This window comes from Mirounga angustirostris, unplaced genomic scaffold (assembly GCF_029215605.1).
Source record: "Mirounga angustirostris isolate CCGP_5_RB_7025 unplaced genomic scaffold, mMirAng1.0.hap1 SCAF_4, whole genome shotgun sequence".
NCBI lineage: Eukaryota > Metazoa > Chordata > Mammalia > Carnivora > Phocidae > Mirounga > Mirounga angustirostris.
In genome coordinates, this window is record NW_026991712.1 from 120,689,576 (window position 1) to 120,710,717 (window position 21,142).

General features: G+C 37.5%; 1 protein-coding gene and 1 pseudogene across 2 annotated transcripts in view; one reads left to right on the forward strand and one right to left on the reverse strand.

Annotated features, from left to right (window-relative positions):
- The window catches only part of PRKACB (protein kinase cAMP-activated catalytic subunit beta), a 119,996-nt gene extending 111,224 nt beyond the window's left edge, over positions 1-8,772 (reverse strand). For both annotated transcript variants that reach the window (XM_045897316.3, XM_064588932.1), the window contains exon 1: positions 8,506-8,772. In XM_045897316.3, the coding sequence (XP_045753272.1) occupies positions 8,506-8,551 (46 nt within the window). In that variant the 5' untranslated portion in view covers positions 8,552-8,772. The remainder of the gene's footprint in view (positions 1-8,505) is intronic.
- Positions 8,773-8,892: 120 nt separating this feature from the next.
- On the forward strand, positions 8,893-15,582 carry LOC123860323 (protein SET-like; annotated as a pseudogene).
- Positions 15,583-21,142: the final 5,560 nt, after the last annotated feature.

A 21,142-nucleotide genomic window follows, 5' to 3' on the forward strand; every position in this document is an offset into this window, starting at 1 on the left:
TTAATGTCGAATGTGCTAGTATATCATTCAACATTGTGAACTGTCAGTTAGTGCATTTCTCTCTTCAAAAGATTCCCAAATTTGATTCAGAAAATCATCCGCACAGATACAGAACATTACTGAATCTAATTTACATGACAACCAAAAAGTTAAAAACCAAATTATTACTACAGGAAACATCCTATACTATGCTTCCTACAAAATTATGCTTTTACTTAAGTCGTCCAAATGACTATGAGCTACATAAAGGCAACTCTTTATCTCCCATCCCCAAGAAATTTTTTAAAAATTAAATAACTGGATGAATTATAAGATTAAAGTAAAAGTTTAAGCTATACCTCCATATCAGGGGAAACAATTTATTATTTGCTTTACAGTAATAAACCTCAATAGTAAGAAAAAGGTTTATCTGTTAATACTGATGACTTTTTCAGAAGTTGGTAAGGAACTGAAGGGGTTATTAAACCTATAAGAAGAGTAAAAAAGCATTAAAACTTTCTAGCAATTTTTAAGTTGCTAAAAATACTAGCTGAATTTATAAGCATAAATGTTTTTACCTTTAAACATAAGTGATTAAAAAGCAGTTAAATATATTTATTCTCTAAGCCTAGTTTACCAAGGTATTTGGTATTTTATTTGCTCTACAACTAGCTTTTATAAGTTTTGAGGAAAATCCCATGAGTTCTAGTATTTCAAATTTAGGTGAACAATCCCAGATTTTCTGTCAATGCTACTTGACCTATACATTTCAATCATGTAGCCATAACCGTTCTAGTTTGAAAAGTTCTGTTTTGTTTTTGTTTAGTTTACTCTCATACAATAGACCTTCCATTCTTTTCCCCTATTAGCTGCCTCTGATCTTAACTTTCCCTGGTTCTGCTACATATAAAACATCACAACTGGGGTGCTTGTGTGGTTCATTTGGTTAAACGTCTGACTTCAGCTCAGGTCATGATCTCGGGGTCCTGGGATTGAGCCCTGAGTTGGGCTCTGTGCTCAGCAGGGAGTGTGCCTCTCCCTCTCTGTCTGCCCCTTCCTCCTCTCGCTTTCTCTCTCTCCCTTCCAAATAAATAAATAAAATCTTTAAAGAAATTTTAAAAATCATAAAAAAAATCCAACTACACATAGTATGCTAAGGGTTTTACATTAATAGCAGAATGCTTTATGTTTTATTTCCAACATTTAAATGATCCCTTTACCTGTAGTAGAACATGAGAATATCTTCAAAGATTAATACGGTGATTCATAAATTTGTTTCCTAGGTCAAAAATTCAGAGGCTATCATTCTTTAAGTACAGGTAAAAAAAAATTTCCCTAAATACAGTCAGTATCTTATATGGGCTCACATTTAGGCTCATTTGCCACTTCTCTACCTACATAATTTTGTGAGAACCTTCTATAATTTATCCCCAAGTCTTGGTACTTTTTAAATGTACATTCATTCTCTTAATAAATATACTGGAATCATTGGATTATAAAACTGGAAAAGACCACAGCCTTATTATCAAATCCATCCTTCTCAATTTTACAGTATAGCTTGGAGACATTAAAACAAACACTTGTTCAAAGTGAAGTAATAGAAAGTATTAGAAAACAGAATCTAGATTTTTCTTATTCTAAGTTCATGTTCTTACTATTAAATTATATCCCAACTTTTTAATATCTATTTGAAAGCACTCTGGGGGAAGAAAACTGATATTTACTTAGTAAAATATACTGGTTCTGTATTTTACATTTTCTTTCCATTATTACACATGGCTCTACAAAACTCAATAGCTTACAGGATGCATACTTTTATTACGAAAGCAGTATTTTATCTGATTTTAAATTATTGTGTTACTTCAAAAGTTACACCATTTTTATCAGCGCTTTAGCTTTTACTCTTTTCAAAACAAAAAAGCTAAGCTTTTAGTAGCCATTGGAATTATGTCAGATGTTGTAGTTCTATAGTTTCTAAACAGCTGGCCTTAAAAAAGGGAGCAAAATGAGGATGTTATATGGAACAGATCCTCTGACCATCCAAGGTCATTTTCCTCCCACGGCTGGGAGAATTAAAGACAATACACATACAAAACAACCAATCAGATATCATTTTTCTCAGAAATGCCATAGGCATCCTGAATTCAATATGCCCCCCAAGTCTGCTCCTCACCTTGGATTCATTTCCTGACTCTATTACTGGCATCACAACCCATCCACTAAGGCACAGAAACTAAAAACTTGGGTGTTATTCCCAAATCCTCTTTTTCCTCATTCTCCAAGTACAGTTCGCTCATTTTTGTTTTCCAAAGGTATCAAATTTCAGATTTTTTCCTGCATCCCTACCTCTACCACCTTGATTCAGAACCTCAAATTCCCTTACTTGCATGAGAGTCTTCTAATTGATCATCCTGCCTCTACTCCACTTGTTCCACAGTGACTCATCTTCACATTACCACCAAAGTGAGCTCCCTAAAACCCAAATTTGATCATGTCTCTCCCTTATTACAAAGTCTACAAAAGCTCCTTAATATCTATGGGACAGAATTCAAAATCCTTCCATTACATGGCCTCTGTCCATTTCTTCAGTCTTATCTTTCATTATACAATTTTCCCTCTTCCCTACCACCAATTCCATCCTCTATCAGTTGTAATGGACAACTTACTTTCCTTTTCCTGTATATCCCATTTTGTTTCACTCCTGGGCATTTTTGCTCACTGTGTTCCTCCTACTCAGAACACACTTCCCCCTGTAATCCCGCTGTTGAACATTTACCATTTTCAATATTCAACTCAGAGCTCACCTCCTCTTTGAAGTTCTTTTTTGAATCTCACCCTCCCCATGCCAGTGGAAATGACCATACTTTCTATTGGTTTCCCCACTGAGCTTTTATGAAAGTATTTGTAACAGTTTTTTTCCCCCACTAATTTGTTGACAGGTATGTCTCCCCTGTTGGAATGCAGGCACTCTGGAGCAGGTACTGTGTCATATTCAATCTTTACTCCCATAGATTTGCATAGAGTCCATCACATATTAAGAACTCAATGATGTGGAATGAATGAATGAGCCAACAAAGAAAATAACCATATAGGATATTCTTGAAGGAATATTTTTAAATTAAAATACTCAAAATAATTTGGTACTGACTATGGTATATTTACTCCCATAAATTCCACATTTTTCTATTTAACATACTTTTTTTCATTAAAAACTTAAGATTTATTCCTCTGAAAAAATCTGGGCACATATGTGTAGTAACATTAATATTACCTAGATAAACAGACAATTTTGTAAATAATACTAATTGTTTTACTTTATTAATTTAATGGAATACCAAAACGATTTATGGTCAACTCCTGATTATCTGAAGGATTTTAATAACTATCCTGGCTTACCTAGGATCTTTTCATGTGCTGCTTCTGCACATGTTAAATAAGCTATGGCTTACTTTTCTAAGCTGGCTTTCATGTCTTTATCCTGCTACAGGCAATGAAAGGCAACAATCTGTCTACATCCTAAGTGAAGGACACTGACCAGGAGAATGGAAAAAATGGTTCCTGAACATGAGATGATTTTATGCATTAGGTGATCTGCACAAAATGAATTACAAAATCACGTAACTGGATGAGATAATATGTATTTATTAAATAATGTTGCTGTTTGTTATGAACTTTTTTCTTTTTCAAAAATTTTTAACTCGAAAACTATTCCCAAGTACTTCTGCCAATCCAGTAAATTGGAACAAATATCTACTACTGATTTTCCCTTAAAAATATCTGATAATTAAAAGCTTTAAAGACATGAGTAACATATGAGATCACTAAATTTTTCCTAATCAACATTTATTTCTACAAAAATTTTCAATAAAAATATTTTCACTGAGATTCAGTATTAAAAACTAAAAAAAAAAAATTCTAGTAGAACCCAATAGAGAAACTCACTTTGTAGTTAACTTTACAGATTATACACAAATTACTATAGTAATCTGTTCACTAAAGTTATAAAGGCTTACTCAGAGGAAATGCTTTAGAAATAAGTTAATTCCTAGTATGTGAAAAGATAAGTCCAGCATTCCGTTCATCAACACATACTTGTGAGGATCCAAATTCCAAAGATGATGAAAAGATGGGTTGGCATTTTTATTACATATAAAGACAGCTATGTTCTAAACCCGTGCTGTCCATTATACCAAACATTAACAGCCACATTTAAGTTAAAAATTCAGTTTCTAAGCTGCCCTGGTCACATTTCAACTGCTCAATAGCCACATACAGCTAGTGACTACTACATTAGACAATACAGAAACATTTCCACCACACAGAAAGTCTGACTGGATAGTACTACTCTAAACCAAAATGCAAATTTCTAAATACTTTTTAAAATGGCAATACAAGTTTAAATAGTAATGTTTTGATTGGCTATTTATCAGGAAGGGAAAGTATATATTTACAAATGAGAAAGATAATTAAATACAAATACAAATAGCAGTGAAGGGTTTAGGCATATAAATTAACTTATATGGCTTAATTTGAAATTACACCATATCAAATCTGAAAAGATTTTCAAGACGATTTAATCCTTCATCCTCATTTTACAGATGAGGAAACTGAATCTGGAGAACAGTACAAGAAAAATAATTCTCTCATTTAAGATACTTAATATATACAAATGAAGTCACTATTAAAAGCAACCAAAATTTCCTATAATTGATAACAAACTGAAACAAAGTGAAGTCTAAGCTATTCTGTGTGTCTTAGAATCAGTTTTCCCATTGGATACACATAGGCTGTTTGCACAGTGGTGAAGATTTCGGGTCCCGGGTTAAGCTGCCTAGGTTCAAATGCTGCTCCTGGACTTCCTCGCTGTAGGAATTTAGGCAAGTCATTTAGGCTCTCTGAGCCTCCATTTCCTCATTTATAAAATGGAAAAATAATTAAACTATTTCATAGTAGTCTGGAAAGATTAAGTGAAATTATACATGCAAAGTACACAGAGAACCTGGTTCATAGTAAGCCCTCCAAAAATGCAAGTTGTTATGAAACTTGTGTTTTGGTTGAACCTAATCTCCTGGCTACTTTCTTTGATTAATTTCTATTCACCTTCAAGCTCTTAAGACAGAGAGATACTCTGGAAAACATTCAAAATCATTATGTAAACACTAGGTTACATGGTGGCTCTACCACTTACAGTCACAGAAGAATCTGCATCCAAATCTCTACCAGGACTTCACGAACCATTGGCCTCAACACCTTTGCCATGAAAGTGTAATACAAAGCCCCACAGGCAACCTGTGGGGTCTAATGTTTTTCTTAAAAAAATGAAATAAACCACAAAAAAATCCTTCCCATGTTAAAATGGTGGCATTTGTGTTTTTTTTGTTGGTGACTGTGAGTAAAGTAAGAAGTGGGAGACTGGATAAGTAAAACAATTTTGAATGACAAGAGTTTATAACTTCTTAGAGAATTATATACTCATATATTTAAAATTTATGCTTCTGTGTATTAGTGGAAGTTTAAGTAACTACACTCAAATTTTGAAACACATATTTTTGAGAATAACTTTTTATAAATACACAGAATAGTTGGTATGTAATAGTAAGAGATGTTCTTTCAGTAAGTTTTAAGATATATCAATACAATTTCCTAGTTCACTAAAGTAGAAAAATAGGTACCCAACTTAATGTTATCTCCAGAAAGTATGGAGATGAGAATGGCATCTCCAAGTCCTACTCTGGAAAATGTTTCATTCTAAGAGTAGAGAGATTTCAATAGAATACAACAGAGGTGCCAAATGGTCAAAGCTTCATTCTTCTGGAATATTTTTATAATGAAGCTCCAGAGTCACCCATATGAGGCATGGTCCTAACCAAACCTTAAATCTTAATCAACCTTATACATTTTAATCATTTGAAATCAAACATTTTCCTATTGGTAGTTTTCAGAGTTCTAACTTCACTTTCCATAGTTTTAGCACTTACCATATTTTGCTCTTTGGTTAACTTCTATAAGTACATTTTCTCACTTACACTAGGTAGATTTCTTGAGCTTTCACTTAGAGTCTCCAAATGAAACTAATACACTTTGCAGGCATTTTGAAAATATATGTATTTTTTTTAAAGATTTTATTTATTTATTTGAGCAAGAAAATGAGAGAGAGAGAGAGAGAGAGCACATGAGAGAGGGGAGGGTCAGAGGGAGAAGCAGACTCCCTGCTGAGCAGGGAGCCCGATGCGAGACTTGATCCTGGGACTCCAGGATCATGACCTGAGCCGAAGGCAGTCACTTAACCAACTGAGCCACCTAGGCGCCCCGAAAATATATGTATTAACTGATTATTTCATGAGGCAGAATGGAGTCAGAGCACCAGATTCTATTCCTTACTCTGGTATCACTAATAATCTGATCCCAACTTCAGTTTCTTCAAAGGTCAGGCTCTTTGGCTTTGAAATGGAATCATTATACAGGCTGATCTGTAAGATTACTTATATTTCTAAAAGTTTATGCTGTTATGTATCAACTGAAGTTTAAATAACTACATTCAAATTTTGAAAGGCATGTATTTTCAAGTAAAAATACATAGAAAGTTAGGTTTGTAATGGTAAAAGCTGTCCTTTCATTAAGTTTTAAGAGATATCAATAAACTTTCTTGATTCACTATAGAACACACACCTGATAACATCGCTCCAGATGAAATTACAAAGTGATCAACACATGGCATTTCTAATAACTGTCCCTATGAGATCTCACTTGCTATTTTCTTTTATCACTTCACAACATTTATTCAAACTACTATATTGACCTTCAGTTTCCATAAATAAACTTACATAAAAAGCTGGCTAACATACTTACTAAATAGGCTGTCACTAATAGTTAAAGCTCAGGAAAGAATTCATTCATAAGAATAATTTAAATACATTTAGATAAACATTTAAAGTTTCCATTCTGTTTTCTGTAAATATTCTAAGATTATCCCATAGTTCTGAGCTTCAAATCAGTACTGTCTCAGGGAGAATTAGTTGATAACTTAATAATGGAAATATATAGATCAGAGAAGAGTCTACTATCATTATTAAAAATAGAAACACTGTACAGGCCAGTACTTGCTAATGAAAATCACTGATATGATTCAATTACCAAGCACACTCCTTTGTAACACAATTAGCACATATTTTATCTTTGATTTAAAAGGAAAAATGATAACTCATCAGACATAAATAATTCTTGATACTTTCCACATTCCTATACTTTCTATACAGTTACTACATTTGTGCAGTTAAAAAAGAAAAGACAAAGTTCTACCTCTAAATTGGCTTTCGAAAATTTCCCTATCACATACTAAAGTATGGTCATTGATAATTTGTATGATAGTATATCAAACTTTTCTGGAGCTCCCGAAAATTAATACCAAAACCTCACTGGTGAAACATAAACCATATAATCTCATTATTCACATTAAACAAAATGAATGACTAAATTTTTCCAAATTGATTCTGCTTTGTTGATACAGAAAAAAAAAAAAAAAGCTTTTTCCTTCATGCTAAATTACCAAATTAATCTAAAACATGTTACAAACATAGAAACATTAAAAGATACTAATTACACAAACCGGAATAAATCATCTGGCATTCTGTCATTTACTCCTGGTGACATAACAAATACCATTTGTTGTCTTATCATTCTGAATTATAAAATCTGAGATGAACCTTACAAAGACATCATTTTTTTTTTCACAACCATCCTGATTGATTGATTGAACTATACAGAAATTCAATTTGCATCATTTTTTACTATTTGGTGTAAAGTGTAGGGTGCCTGCACTTTCAGCTGTCAGAAGAAATTCACCCTATTCTGGAAGCACTTCAACTTCCAGTGACCTTTAAGTTTTACAGACACTCTAGGAGAGTCTTGAAATGTCGCAAGAAAAAGCAAACCTGCTTTGCTTTTTTTCATGGATAAAGTTGCAGTTTAGTCTCGTTCTATCTTCCATTCCTAATCTGAAGAGCTGCAGGATCTCTAAAACATAGTTGCTTACTCAGAATTAACCTTACCTGCAGCAGAGAGCCAGACTAGCAGCCCCTTACCCTGTGATAAGATTGCGCTGGACCCAAGCGATGGAGGGAAAAGAGCCAACTCTGCCCACAGCACTACCTGTGGCTCCCAAAGAGGTGGTCGGGGGTAGGGGAAGCGAGGGTTGGGATGGTACAAGGGACTTCTTTATCCGGACCATATTTGGGGAATTGTTCTAGTGAGTGCGTCCCCTCGCTCTAAAGAGAAAGGGAGTCTCGGGGAACACTCTTCTACCTCGATCTCTCCATCCAGCCCTTCGCGCTCGGCCCTCAAGCCGGAGCCGGGGGGCAAGGCTGTGGAGGAGGAAGGCAGCTGGTCCCTAGGGCCCCCACGAGCAGCTACCGGCGGCCGCTGCGAGGCCTGGGCCATGCCCGCGGCCTCGGGGCTCCGACCCGGAGGGACGGTCGATGCCCCGCGCCCGCCCGCCCGGCAGGTACCCAGACCCGGCCCTTGACTCACCGCTCTCCACCTCGCTGCCTTTCTTGGCGGTCGCCGCGTTCCCCATGACTGGGGCGATGGAAAGAAGGGGTCAGGGAGGGGAAGGGGGGCCGGGGTCGTCCCCGCCGCTCCACAGGCTGAGGCAAGTCCCGCTTCTGCACCGATCAAAGCGGTGAGTGCTCCCGGCGTTGGCGCCCCGAGTCCGGGCGGGAAAACTGGGCCGGTTCGGAGGGCAGGGCTTCAGCCAACTCTTCAGCCCGGGAGGCAGCAGCTGTGGCAGCGGCAGCTGCGGCGGCGCCGGGCAGACACTCCCCTTTCCCCCGCCCCGCCCCCCTTGCTCCCCTCCCCTCCCAGGCCCCTGTCTTTATCCGCGGGCTGGCGCGCGCGCCGGAAGTGACGTATTGTCCGGGACGAGGGCGGCGGGGTGAGGGGCCTGATCGGGGGCGGCTGATGCGGTAACCCTGACAGACACCTCCGCGGCCCGCTGAGCTGGAGTGTTGTCGCCAGGGATTGAGCTCGGATGCTCATCCCTGAGATATGGGAGGCGGCGTGAGAACTGTTAGCTTGGAGGAACCCGTCGTCTCTCAGCCTGGAGTCCCCCATGTCCTGGAGCGGGGCCGCGGGAAGCCCTGTAGGGGCTCGGGTGCTTTCTTTGTGCACCGTATCCCGTCGGCTCCTCATTCAAAGGCTGCCTTCTCCAGACAGGCGGGGGAGAACCGCACGAGAGAGCACATGCGAGGGGAACCCCCCTAGTTCTTGCTTCTGGCGGGGGCAGACTGGTCAGCATGCGCCATGGAAACAGCCTCGTCCTTAATCTCGATTGTGGCTCGGAGCCTCTTTACTTCGAAGATTCAGGTATTCACTGAGCCCGTAACCACGTTGTCCTCCCTGTTCTCAGGCGTCGGTCGCAAGCCCTTTGATGTTTCCAGTGCGGTTTTCATTCGCCGCGATTTTGTGGGGTCACTCAAGTTTTTGTCAGACGTCCCAGGTGGAGATAAGGAAAATATTTCTGCACCATCTATTGATGCGAGGCATTGTATTTAGCAGCTTTCTGTGTAGATGTTAAAATAAATGCATTCCCAATTGATAATTGCGTTTTATTAATATATAGAGAGCACTTATTAATATACTTAGAGCGCTTGAATTTTCAAATAGCTTTATTTATCGGGTGATTTATGTGGCAGTGTAATATTTTTTGTTGCATGTTCCTTTGAACTTTGTATTTGTTCCAAACCTAGTGCAGAAATCCTGTTACTTCCTGAGGGCGAGACCACATAAACTTATTTTGTGTCCCCAAGGCACCAGACCTGGCACAGTAGGGGCTTAAGGAAACCTGCTGACTTGAAAGTAAGCTAAGGAAATTTTTCAGAATTTTTTTAAAAATATTTTTTATTACAAAAATGGAGTGCTAACTGAAGAAGTTCCTCAGTAAACTCCTACCACTATTTCTTATTATCAGTTGTTAAATTAATGTAACAAATATTTATATTACATATACTGTATTCCAAATACTGTAAAAATGTTAACAAATTGATCCTCAAAACCCTATGCGGTAATGTAGCTTTACTATCATTATTTAGTGTGCAAACTGAGGAACAGAGAAGTTAAGCAATTTACCCTCGGTTACACAGCTATCATCTGGTGGAAGAAGGATTTGAACCTAGGTGGCTGGGCTCCAAAGTCCATCCTTTTGTCTATGATGTTGATCTGAAACCTGTGGATGTTGCGGTAAATTGCTTTGTCATTTGAAATCCATTGATTTGAGATATAAGAGATTAAGAGATACAATTTACTTTTTGGGGAATTTCATTATACTGTAGTCCCCCCTTATCCAGTTTTGCTCTCCACAGTTTCAGTTATCCACCGTCAGGAAGCAGATGATTCTCCTTCTGACCTGTCAGAAGGTCAGTGGTAGCCTAACACCCAAGTTGTAGTCTGTATGCCCCCACTTCACAGGGGGTCATCTCATCATGAAGGCATTTTATCATCTTACATCATCACAAGAAGGGTGAGTATAGAACAATAAGATCAGAGAGAGACCACATTCACATAACCTTATTACAATATATTGTTAAAATTATTCTGTTATTAGTTATCATCAATCTCTTGCTGTGCCAAATTTATAAATTAAACTATATCATAGGTATGTGTGCATGCATAAGAAGAAACATTGTACATATGAGATTTGGTACTGTCTGTGGTTTTAGGCATCTACTGGGGTTCTAGGAATATATCTCCCACAGATAAGTGGGGAGGAACTACTGTATTGTTTTGAGGGTTTCTATTAAATCCAACTAATATAAAAATAACAGAGAAAAAAGGGTTTGGACTAGATAGGTTTTGTGTCAGCGTGTAACAATGTTGCAACAATGTCACATCTTTCCAATCACATTTAGTTTTGTGTTGTGGATGTGACATTTGCCCTACATACATGGAAAATTTAATAAATAGCATTAAGCCACATATATACCAAATTAAAGACAACTTTTTGATATACTTTATTCTGGAGGGAATCTTTCTAGAATCCTGGAATATTCATACTGTCCTCATTGGGGTGAGTTTTTAAATGTGTGCCTTTTTAGAGACCAACTTTAATAATAAAAGAGTGTTATAGACATAATTGGTCCCTTTTTTTAACATGATTTTGAGTTCTAGGCCTCTAATAAGAGGGCAGTTGAGTAAGTCATTAATTTGCAGAGGAGACTGTTGACAACTATTACACAGTTACAAACATAACTACATTCTGGAAAATTAATAAGTAAAATATTCAGCTTTAGAAAATTTCAACCTTTCTCAATTTACTTTATCATTGGTTAAGAAATTAAATTAATTATTAATAAAAAATGATCAACAATTAGAAATATCTTCTTATTCTTTTTTCCTTATAATATTATTATATTAGCTTATACTGTTTCTCTGATTCAAGGAAGATTATACTTTAAGAGTATAGTTTCATAGTTTTCAGTTAGTTAACATTAACAGCCATTTAGTTGTAATTATATACAAGTTGCCTTTTCATTATTAGAGAAGAGTTCTCTATAGGAAACCATTGTTTATGTAGCACATAGAAAACTATGTTTTAAGAATTTTTACATTCCAGAAGGGGCAGAAATGTCATTAACTGTTCAGTTATTCTTGAAATGATTAGCAGTAACATGGGGTAGTTGCTATCCTTTGCCACAAATGACTTTGCTATAAACTAGACAAGTGCAAGGGTAGAACTATCACTTATTTCCATAGGAAAGCAGACACAGAAGGGGGTCATACAGAGAAAAGACTTTGAGTCCTTTTCCATGTAATATTTTATCTAAGAATCTGCAACACTATGTAGCAGGGAAAATTATATTTCACTTTGGAAATAATTAATCTTACATTTTCTAGTACTTTGTAATCAAACATTTTCATTTTTTTTTTTTAAGGAATTAATTTTATTCAGGTAGTTGGATATGCATTTAAAAGAACCTGTTTCTTTGTATTGGGTTGAAATTTATTCCTTTTGACCAAAAGCCACTTCAAAACATCACAGATCTTTCCTTTTTTTCTCATCTCTTCTTCACATGTTGTTTTTTTAATCTGATCCCCACAACAAACCTACATAAGCTAGACATATTAGCCCCCTTTTACAAATGAGTAAAACAAAAGTTCAAAGAAGTAACTTGGCCGAGATCACTCAAATGGTAAGTGGCAGAACACTAGATTTCATGCCCTTTTCTGCGAGGCAAATGTGATCTCAATCCTCATTAAGATTAGATTTTATTATCTCCAATTTACAGATGAGAAAAATAAGGCCTAAGAACTAAGAGTCTTGGCCCTTTTCTCCCTAGAGGTATCTCTTCACTCAGGAATGAGAAAATGGCAAAAACTTAGTAAATTGTTATTTCTGTTTATTTTGTAGTTTTATATTATCACCTTGATTTCCAAGACTTTCTAAAGCAAAACACTCTCAAAAATAAGGTATGTCAGAAATATTTGTTTTTCCTTTATAATCACCAGGATGGATAAGCTGAAGTTGATCATTGTTGGAGAATATGACCAGGTCATTTGTTTTTATATTGTATTTTACGTCAAATAAATGCAAGTAAAAATTTATTTAACCATCATAAGATAATTATTTTGAATGATAACTAGTAATCCACATAGTCTGATATTTCATTATTGTACAGTATTGTATGTTCTAAACCAAATGATACATTAAATATCAGGCAAAGGACAGAATAATACTTCTAAAATGAGGAAGTAATTTTATAGTTAATAAGTTACAAATATGTTATAATTGTTCAAATCATTGTAGTACAGTATGAAGTTTTCTTCTTGAGCAGAATTCTAATCCCTTTGTTCGATGACAAATTTATTATCTAAAGTTCAATATTCATCTTTCTGGGTATTTCTTTACAGATGAGGAGACTAAAATAGTTGACTGGTTAACCTGCTCAAAGTCAACAAAAATGAGCTAGTAACAGTAGAATTGTAGCTTATCTCTTGTGAGGACTAGAATACAAACTGAATGTGTTTTAAGGAAAAAAACATGGAGGGGAGAACAAAACCAACTTTTTTTCCTTTCTTAATATGTAATACACTATCTCAGAAAAGGTATGTTTGTTTTGGATATTCTGGTTTTACTAGTGTGTTTTAGCAAAACTATGCCTAAATTTCTGCTATTACAGTTTTGTGCTATGCATTTTTTAACTATACCTATAGACCAAAAATAGCACCCAAATTTACAAAACATTTGTTTCTTTATGAAATCACAACTTTTACAGTTTAAGCCCATCATTGACTAAGGTGAATCTGGCCCACTGAAATAAAACTATATTCAGAGTACTGACAGTAACAAACCAGAGTGGTGTGTGATGAAGTAGAAAGGGTTTGAGTTTTGTATTCAGGAAAATCTGAATTCATGTTCTGTTACAGTCACCATATGTGACTTTCACATAAATTTCTAATTTCCCTTGGTCTTTGTTTCCCAAAGTGTGAAGTTACATGGATTAAATTAAATCATCTGTGAAAAGTACTAGGATAACTTTTGTCATATAATAAAGTCACTGTAACCCTGTGCCCACCCTGCAATAACATTCAATGTTTTCTTGTATTTATGTTTCAGCAATAATCATTCAGTGAGTTCCTACCATATGCAAAGCATGAGGAGGGTATAAAGATTAATAAAATCAAGTATTTGTGTAAGGCAAGATGAACATGTAAATAATTACGGAAAATAAGATAACTTTGGAGTAATCAGAGCTTCTTCCAGATGTGCGTCTCTCCTGGTTTTGTGGCATTTCCTCACAGCATGGCCCCCAAATGCCAGTCTTCACTCCTGCCTCAAAGGAAGAAATGGAGACTGCCTCCTGCCCGCAAGCATGAGGAGACGTCGACCTCTCAGCACTTGTCATAAGGAGAAGAAGAACAGCAAGAAGCAATTGAACATATTGATGAAGTAGAAAATGAAATAGACTTAATGAACAAGCCACTGAGGAGATTTTGAAAGTAGAAGAGAAATGTAACAAACTCCACCAACCATTTTTTCAGAAGAGGTTGGAATTAATTGCCAAAATCCCAAATTTTTTGGTAACATTTGTCAACCATCCACAAGTGTCTGCACTGCTTGGGGTATTAAATCAGGTTACAGAATAGATTTTTATTTTGATGAAAACCCTTACTTCGAAAATAAACTTCTCGCCAGAGAATTTCATCTGAATGAGAGTGGTTGATCCATCTTCAAAGTCCACTGAAATCAAATGAAAATCTGGAAAGGAGTTAACAAAACGTTCAAGTCAAATGCAGACTAAAACCAGCAGGAGAAGACCGCATGAGGAACCAGAGAGCTTCACCTGGTTCACTGACCATTCTGAGGCAGGTGCAGATGAGTTAGGAGAGGTCATCAAAGATGGTATTTGGCCAAATCCATTACAACTTGGTTCCTCATATGGATGATGAAGGGGGAGGAAAGAAGATACTGATGATGAATAAGAATGATTGGAAGATATTGATGAAGAATGAAATGAGGATGAAGGTGAGGAAGATGAAGATGATGATTAGGGGATGAAAGGAGGAGGATGAAAGAGAAGATGACTAATAGAACACTGATGGATTCCAACCCTCCTTTTTAAATTTTCTCCAATCCCTGGGAGCAAGTTGCAGTCTTTTTTTCCCCCGCTCTTGTGCTCATTGACCTTGTTTTTTGAAGTCTCTTTTCTCTCCCTTTTTACCATGATTCTCAACTTATTTGGGAGGAATAGTGGGAACGAATCTCTACCGCTTTCTGTTCCAAATTCATTTCTGTCTCTTCCTGTCTCAGCAAAAACTGGAATCAACACCACTGTGCTCTGCGGAAAAAAGAAAAACCTTCTGCTCCCTTAGCTCTGCTGGAAGCTGGAGGGTGCTAGGCCCCTGTGTAGTAGTGCATAGAATTCTAGCTTTTTTCCTCCTCTCTGTGTATTGGGCTCAGAGATTACACTGTGTCTCTATGTGAATTTGTGCAGTTAAGTTTTACCAATATGTACCTGTCTACTTTCTCTTGTTTAAAAGAAAGAAAAGAAACTTTAAAAAATGGGGTTATCGAGGGTCAGCAAAGGGTGGGTTCGAGATGTTTGGGTGGGTTAAGTGGACATTCTGACAACATGGCTTCTCCTTTGGCATGTCTAATTGTGATGTTTAATGGACATCCTTGCAGTTTAAGATGACACTTTTAAAATAAAACTCTCTCCTATGATGAGCCAAACAGGCTCTCTCTATGTGACAGATTTATATCCTTCCAGCTTAGCAACTTAAGGAACAATGAGTTCTCTTTCCCAATATCATATATTATAAATATTATAATTATGTTATATATTACATATAATTATACTAATATAACAGTGGGGTGCCTGGTGGCTCAGTCTGTTAAGCATCCAACTCTTAATTTCAGCTCAGATCATGATCTCAGGGTTGTGAGATCAAGCCCCACATTGGACTCCATGCTTAGTGTGGAGTCTTGCTTGAGAATTTTTCTCTCCTTCCTCTACCCCACCCCCCGCTTGTTCTCTGTCTCTCTAAAATTAATTAATAAAATCTTTATATATGTAACAGTATAATTATAATAAATATTACATTATAATTATGCATACTGGTTCTGTATAATCACATGACCATTTCTGTGAAGGGAGGAGGCAGGGTACGTACCATGACTGACATGGAATGAGAGAAGTGCAGTTTTCTCATACAGGGTAGGTAAAAGCAACAGATACCCAATACGGTGAAAATCAGAAAGACTGTTCATAATAAATTTTCCATCCTGGGTGACTGGATAACAGAAGTCAGAAATGAAGAAGATAAACTAGTTTTTAAATTAATGAGAGGTATATGACTTGGGTCATTACTGAATTTGAGTTAAGAGTCAAAGCCACAGCTCTGAATGAAAATGTAAAGAATAAAAAAGCATCTAAGAATGGACAATTATGGAACAGAAAAGAGGGGAGTTCTAAAAGGAGCCTGGGGGCGCCTGGGTGGCTCAGTTGGTTAAACGACTGCCTTCAGCTCAGGTCATGATCCTGGAGTCCCTGGATCGAGTCCCGCATCGGGCTCACTGCTCGGCAGGGAGTCTGCTTCTCCCTCTGACCCTCCCAACCCTCCCCCCTCTCATGCTCTCTCTCTCTCAGTCTCTCTCTCTCAAAAAAAAAAAAAAAAAAAAATCTTAAAAGGAGCCTGGTGCGGTAGGAGCCTGGAGTGATCAGACAAGCTCAGAGAGAAACAGGAAATGTAGTCACAGAGGTCAAAAAGAATGAGAGGGTATCAATTTGATTGACTGCATGTTATAAGTTAACTAATATAAACAAAAGATTGGAAGAATATACAGATGCTTGTAGGAAGGAAAAGAAAGCTGAAGAATCAGGCTTGGCATCCTCAGGAGCCAGGCACCTCCAAAGAATTGAAATAGTTGTTGCAGATTGATATTTTCCATGTAATTGCCAGTGGAACAACAACAAAATACATATTGTCTTCAGTCTTGTTCTTTTCCCACAATTCAGTTTTTTTTTATGTTAATCCCCATACATTACATCATTAATTTTAGATGAAGTGTTCCATGATTCATTGTGCATAACACCCAGTGCTCCATGCAGAATCTGCCCTCCTCGATACCCACCACCAGGCTAACCCATCCTCCCACCCCCCTCCCCTCTAGAACCCTGTTTGTTTTTCAGAGTCCATCCTCTCTCATGGTTCGTCTACCCCTCCGATTTCCCCCGCTTCATTCTTCCCCTCCCACTACCTTCTTCTTTTTTTTTTTTTCTTAACATATATTGCATTATTTGTTTCAGAGGTACAGATCTGAGATTCAACAGTCTTGCACAATTCACAGCGCTTACCAGAGCACATACCCTCCCCAGTGTCTATCACCCATCCCTCCCACCCCACCCCCCACTCCAGCAACCCTCAGTTTGTTTCCTGAGATTAAGAATTCCTCATATCAGATCATATGATACATGTCTTTCTCTGTTTGACTTATTTCACTCAACATAATACCCTCCAGTTCCATCCACGTCGTTGCAAATGGCAAGATCTCATTCCTTTTGATTGCTGCATAATATTCCATTGTATATATATACCACTTCTTCTTTATCCATTCATCTGTCGATGGACATCTTGGCTCTTTCCACAGTTTGGCTATTGTGGACATTGCTGCTATAAACATCGGGGTGCACGTACCCCTTCTGACCCCTACTTTTGTATCTGGGGTAAATACCCAGTAGTGCAATTGCTGGATCATATGGTAGCTCTATTTTCAACTTTTTGAGGAACCTCCATACTGTTTTCCAGAGTGGCTGCACCAGCTTGCATTCCCACCAACAGTGTAGGAGGGTTCCCCTTTCTCCACATCCCCGCCAACATCTGTTGTTTCCTGACTTGTTAATTTTAGCCATTCTGACTGGTGTGAGGTGGTATCTCATTGAGGTTTTGATTTGGATTTCCCTGATGCCGAGCGATATTGAGCACTTTTTCATGTGTCTTGGCCATTTGGATGTCTTCTTTGGAAAAATGTCTGTTCATGTCTTCTGCCCATTTCTTGATTGGATTCTTTGTTCTTTGGGTGTTGAGTTTGATGAGTTCTTTATAGATTTTGGATATTAGCCCTTTATCTGGTATGTCATTTGCAAATATCTTCTCCCATTCTGTCGGTTGTCTTTTGGTTTTGTTGACTGTTTGCTTTGCAAAAGCTTTTTATCTTGATGAAGTCCCAATAGTTCATTTTTGCCCTTACTTCCCTGGCCTTTGGTGATGTTTCTAGGAAGAAGTTGCTTCGGCTGAGGTCGAAGAGGTTGCTGCCTGTGTTCTCCTTTAGGATTTTGATGGACTCCTGTCTCACATTGAGGTCTTTCAACCATTTGGAGTCTATTTTTGTGTGTGGTGTAAGGAAATGGTCCAGTTTCATTCTTCTGCATGTGGCTATCCAATTTTCCCAACACCATTTGTTGAAGAGACTGTCTTTTTTCCATTGGACATTCTTTCCTGTTTTGTCAAAGATTAGTTGACCATAGAGCTGAGGGTCCATTTCTGGGCTCTCTATTCTGTTCCATTGATCTATGTGTCTGTTTTTGTGCCAGTACCATGCTGTCTTGATGATGACAACTTTGTAATAGAGCTGGAAGTCCGGAATTGTGATGCCGCTGGCTTTGCTTTTCTTTTTCAACATTCCTCTGGCTATGCGGGGTCTTTTCTGGTTCCATACAAATTTTAGGATTATTTGTTCCATTTCTTTGAAAAAAGTGGATGGTATTTTGATGGGGATTGCATTGAATGTGTAGATTGCTCTAGGTAGCATTGACATCTTCACAATATTTGTTCTTCCAATCGGTGAGCATGGAACGTTTTTCCATTTCTTTGTGTCTTCCTCAATTTCTTTCATGAGTATTGTATAGTTTTCTGAGTACAGATCCTTTGTCTCTTTGGTTAGATTTATTCCTAGGTATCTTATGGTTTTGGGTGCAATTGTAAATGGGATCGACTCCTTAATTTCTCTTTCTTCTGTCTTGTTGGTGTATAGGAATGCCACTGACTTCTGTGCATTGATTTTATATCCTGCCACTTTATTGAATTCCTGTATGAGTTCTAGCAGTTTTGGGGTGGAGTCTTTTGGGTTTTCCACATAAAGTATCATATCATCTGCAAAGAGTGAGAGTTTGACTTCTTCTTTGCCAATTTGGATGCCTTTGATTTCTTTTTGTGGTCTGATTGCTGTGGCTAGTACTTCTAATATTATGTTGAATAGCAGTGGTGATAGTGGACATCCCTGCCGCGTTCCTGACCTTAGGGGGAAAGCTCTCAGTTTTTCCCCATTGAGAATGATATTCGCTGTAGGTTTTTCATAGATGGCTTTTATGATATTGAGGTATGTACCCTCTATGCCTATACTCTGAAGAGTTTTGATCAAGAAAGGATGCTGTACTTTGTCAAAAGCTTTTTCTGCATCTATGGAGAGGATCATATGATTCTTGTTCTTTCTTTTGTTAATGTATTGTATCACATTGATTGATTTGCGGATGTTGAACCAACCTTGCAGCCCAGGGATAAATCCCACTTGGTCATGGTGAATAATCCTTTCAATGTACTGTTGGATCCTATTGGCTAGTATTTTGGTGAGAATTTTTGCATCCATGTTCATCAGGGATATTGGTCTGTAATTCTCCTTTTTGATGGGGTCTTTGGTTTTGGGATCAAGGTAATGCTGGCCTCATAAAATGAGTTTGGAAGTTTTCCTTCCATTTCTACTTTTTGGAACAGTTTCAGAAGAATAGGTATTAATTCTTCTTGAAATGTTTGGTAGAATTCCCCTGGGAAGCCATCTGGCCCTGGGCTTTTGTTTTTTGGGAGATTTTTGATGACTGCTTCAATTTCCTTAGTGGTTATAGGTCTGTTCAGGTTTTCTATTTCTTCCTGGTTCAGTTTTGGTAGTTGATACATCTCTAGGAATGCCTCCATTTCTTCCAGGTTATCTAATTTGCTGGCATAGAGTTGCTCATAATATGTTCTTATAATTGTTTGTATTTCTTTGGTGTTGGTTGTGATCTCTCCTCTTTCATTCATGATTTTGTTGATTTGGGTCATTTCTCTTTTCTTTTTGATAAGTCTGGCCACGGGTTTATCAATCTTGTTAATTCTTTCAAAGAACCAGCTCCTAGTTTCGTTGATCTGTTCTACTGTTCTTTTGGTTTCTATTTCATTGATTTCTGCTCTGATCTTTATTATTTCTCTTCTCCTGCTGGGTTTAGGCTTTATTTGCTGTTCTTTCTCCAGCTCCTTTAGGTGTAGGGTTAGGTTGTGTACTTGAGACCTTTCTTGTTTCTTGAGAAAGGCTTGTATTGCTATATACTTTCCTCTTAGGACTGCCTTTGCTGCATCCCAAAGATTTTGAACAGTTGTGTTTTCATTTTCATTGGTTTCCATGTATTTTTTTAATTCTTCTTTAATTTCCTGGTTGACCCATTCATTCTTCAGTAGGATGCTCTTTAGCCTCCATGTATTTGAGTTCTTTCCGACTTTCCTCTTGTGATTGAGTTCTAGTTTCAAAGCACTGTGGTCTGAAAATAGGCAGGGAATGATCCCAATCTTTTGGTACTAGTTGAGACCTGATTTATGACCTAGGATGTGATCTATTCTGGAGAATGTTCCATGGGCACTAGAGAAGAATGTGTATTCCGTTGCTTTGGGGTGGAATGTTCTGAATATGTCTGTGAAGTCCATTTGGTCCAGTGTGTCATTTAAAGTCTTTATTTCCTTGTTGATCTTTTGCTTAGACGATCTGTCCATTTCAGTGAGGGGGGTGTTAAAGTCCCCCACTATTATTGTATTGTTGTTGATGTGTTTCTTTGCTTTTGTTATTAATTGCCTTATATAATTGGCTGCTCCCATGTTAGGGGCATAGATATTTACAATTGTTAGATCTTCTTGTTGGATAGATCTTTTAAGTAGGATATAATGTCCTTCCTCATTTCTTATTACAGTCTTTGGTTTAAAATCTAATTTGTCTGATAGAAGGATTGCTACCCCAGCTTTCTTTTGGTGTCCATTAGCATGGTAAATGGTTTTCCACCCCCTCACTTTCAATCTGGGGGTGTCTTTGGGTCTAAAATGAGTCTCTTGCAGACAGCATATCGATGGGTCTTGTTTTTTAATCCAGTCTGATAGCCTGTGTCTTTTGATTGGGGCATTTAGCCCATTTACATTCAAGGTAACTATTGAAAGGTAGGAATTTAGTGCCATTGTATTGCCTGTAAGGTGACTGTTACCGTATATTGTCTGTGTTCCTTTCTGGTCTATGTCGCTTTTAGGCTCTCTCTTTGCTTAGAGGACCCCTTTCAAGATTTCCTGTAGGGCTGGTTTTGTGTTTGCAAATTCCTTTAGTTTTTGTTTGTCCTGGAAGCTTTTTATCTCTCCTTCAATTTTCAATGACAGCCTAGCTGGATAGAGTATTCTTGGCTGCATATTTTTCTCATTTAGTGCTCTGAATATATCCTGCCAGTCCTTTCTGGCCTGCCAGGTCTCTGTGGATAGGTCTGTTGCCAATCTAATGTTTCTACCCTTGTAGGTTACACATCTCTTCTCCCGAGCTGCTTTCAGGATTTTCTCTTTGTCTATGAGACTCATAAGTTTTACTCTTAGATGTCGGGGTGTTGACCTATTTTTA